The sequence below is a fragment of the Rutidosis leptorrhynchoides genome, chromosome 6 (genome assembly GCF_046630445.1).
Source record: "Rutidosis leptorrhynchoides isolate AG116_Rl617_1_P2 chromosome 6, CSIRO_AGI_Rlap_v1, whole genome shotgun sequence".
Taxonomy (NCBI): Eukaryota; Viridiplantae; Streptophyta; class Magnoliopsida; order Asterales; family Asteraceae; genus Rutidosis; species Rutidosis leptorrhynchoides.
This window is the reverse complement of record NC_092338.1, coordinates 151892712-151894480: the sequence shown is the minus strand read 5'-3', so window position 1 is coordinate 151894480 and position 1769 is coordinate 151892712. Positions and strand designations below refer to the sequence as shown.

At 35.8% G+C, this 1769-nt stretch overlaps 1 protein-coding gene across 1 annotated transcript; it reads right to left on the bottom strand.

Annotated features, from left to right (window-relative positions):
- Nucleotides 1–549, bottom strand: LOC139854169 (uncharacterized). The gene has a single exon (XM_071843490.1). The coding sequence runs from the start codon at nt 547–549 to the stop codon at nt 1–3; it is 549 nt and encodes a 182-aa protein (XP_071699591.1).
- Between the last annotated feature and the right edge of the window lie 1220 nt (nt 550–1769).

Below are 1769 nucleotides of genomic sequence, written 5' to 3'. Positions count from 1 at the left end.
TTACAAAGATAATAAAGGAGTACATAACCAAACGTTCCAATTTATATTAGCTTTCCTATAACGCGAAGAAAGCCAGTCGAAGGAGTAAAGAACAATCGAATCAATAATATGACATTTTTTGAACTTGGACGGGTCGAAAATACTACCGTTTCTGAAACGCCCAAGGGTCCTTAACGTAGCATAGCTAATGGCTTCCAAAATGATAGACTTTTCATGACTTTGGAACTTTGTCATAATCCATTGCCAAATAGCATCCACTGATTGCCATACTGGGAGCACAATATCTAACCATGATGCTATGAAGACCCAAACTTGAACTGCAATGTTACATTCGAAACAAATGTGGGTGAGATCCTCAACTTGATTAGAACACGATGGACAAAAAAGGTTATCCAATTCGATCCCTCTCTCCAAAAGATTGCATTTATCGTGAAGCTTATTCAGCCGTGCACGCCAAAGAAAGAAATTAATTTTAGGGGGAACAATCTTGCACCAGTGAGTAGGCCAATTACTCAACGCACCAGTGAAGATGGGTTCACATTTAGGCATTTCATAAGTATATACACAAAAAATAATTCACATCATAACAGATGCAATTGTATTTACTCTAAATGATAAATAAGGATAAAATGGTAATTTTACGTCATTCAGAGTGTTGATTCAAAGTTCTTATCAAACAGTAAATTTTCATTCAGAAGAATACTGATTCAGAGCATTTGAACCATTCAGAACTCCAAATCATTCAGTGTTAAATTATTCAGTTTTATCAAACGCACCCTAAAACTCAATAGAGTAAAACTCAACAATAATCCAAATAATCTCTTGTTTTATGTTAAAGTTGGTTAGGTGAATAAATCAATCGTCGTGATCCCACTTAATTTTATATCCCAATTCAATTTTACGAAATTATCAATTCTTACACCTTGTGGTAGTTAATACTAACATACCAAATGAAAAGATTCTAAATTAATCGATGTAGATCTTGTTGGAAATATGTTCTCGGGTTGGCTACGGTTCGACTATGGTTTGACCGTGGTACATATATTCCGAAGATATGCCCATGACATTGAATAATAAAAGTCCATTTATCCTATTCGGTCACACACAAAGGCCAATCGTAAAATTGTTTGATATACCTTCTAATCGGAAATTAATTTATTAATCATTAGTTAATGGTTTAATAAATTAAGTAAGTTTTTTTTATGTGTATACATATACTTACAAATCTAAATATGTAGAGATTTGATTAGATTTTGCAAATCATATTTTATATAAGATGTAAGATCCGGTTTTCTCAGACATGTGGGACGCCGTCCAAATGGGCGGCACGCCGTCCCAGATCAAAGGGCTGGACGCCGTCCAACTTTCTGGACGCCGTCCAGAATGGCTGGCAGGCAAGCCTTTTTGCTTTTTAGATATTTTAGATGGGCATTTTGGTAATTTCACTTTGTGGACGAATTAAAGGCCCTAGATCAGTTTTGGTGAGCCTCATTACTCCATTTCCATCTACCTTTTCATCTTCCATTAAAATCTAGAGAGAGAGAGAGAGAGAAAGTTTCTAGAGTGAGAGAGCTCAAAACGAGTAAGAAGAAGGTTGAATCGGGTTTTTGTGCAAGCTTTAAAGTCGTTCATTTAGTCTCTAGCTACGTGGTGATTGTGTTGGTAAGTCTTAAACCTAATTTCTTTACTCTGATTGTGTTAAGGGCTAGGGTTTGGGTTAGTGTTGCACATAAAACCCATTTGCTAGTGATTTAAGGGTTTCGGGTAAG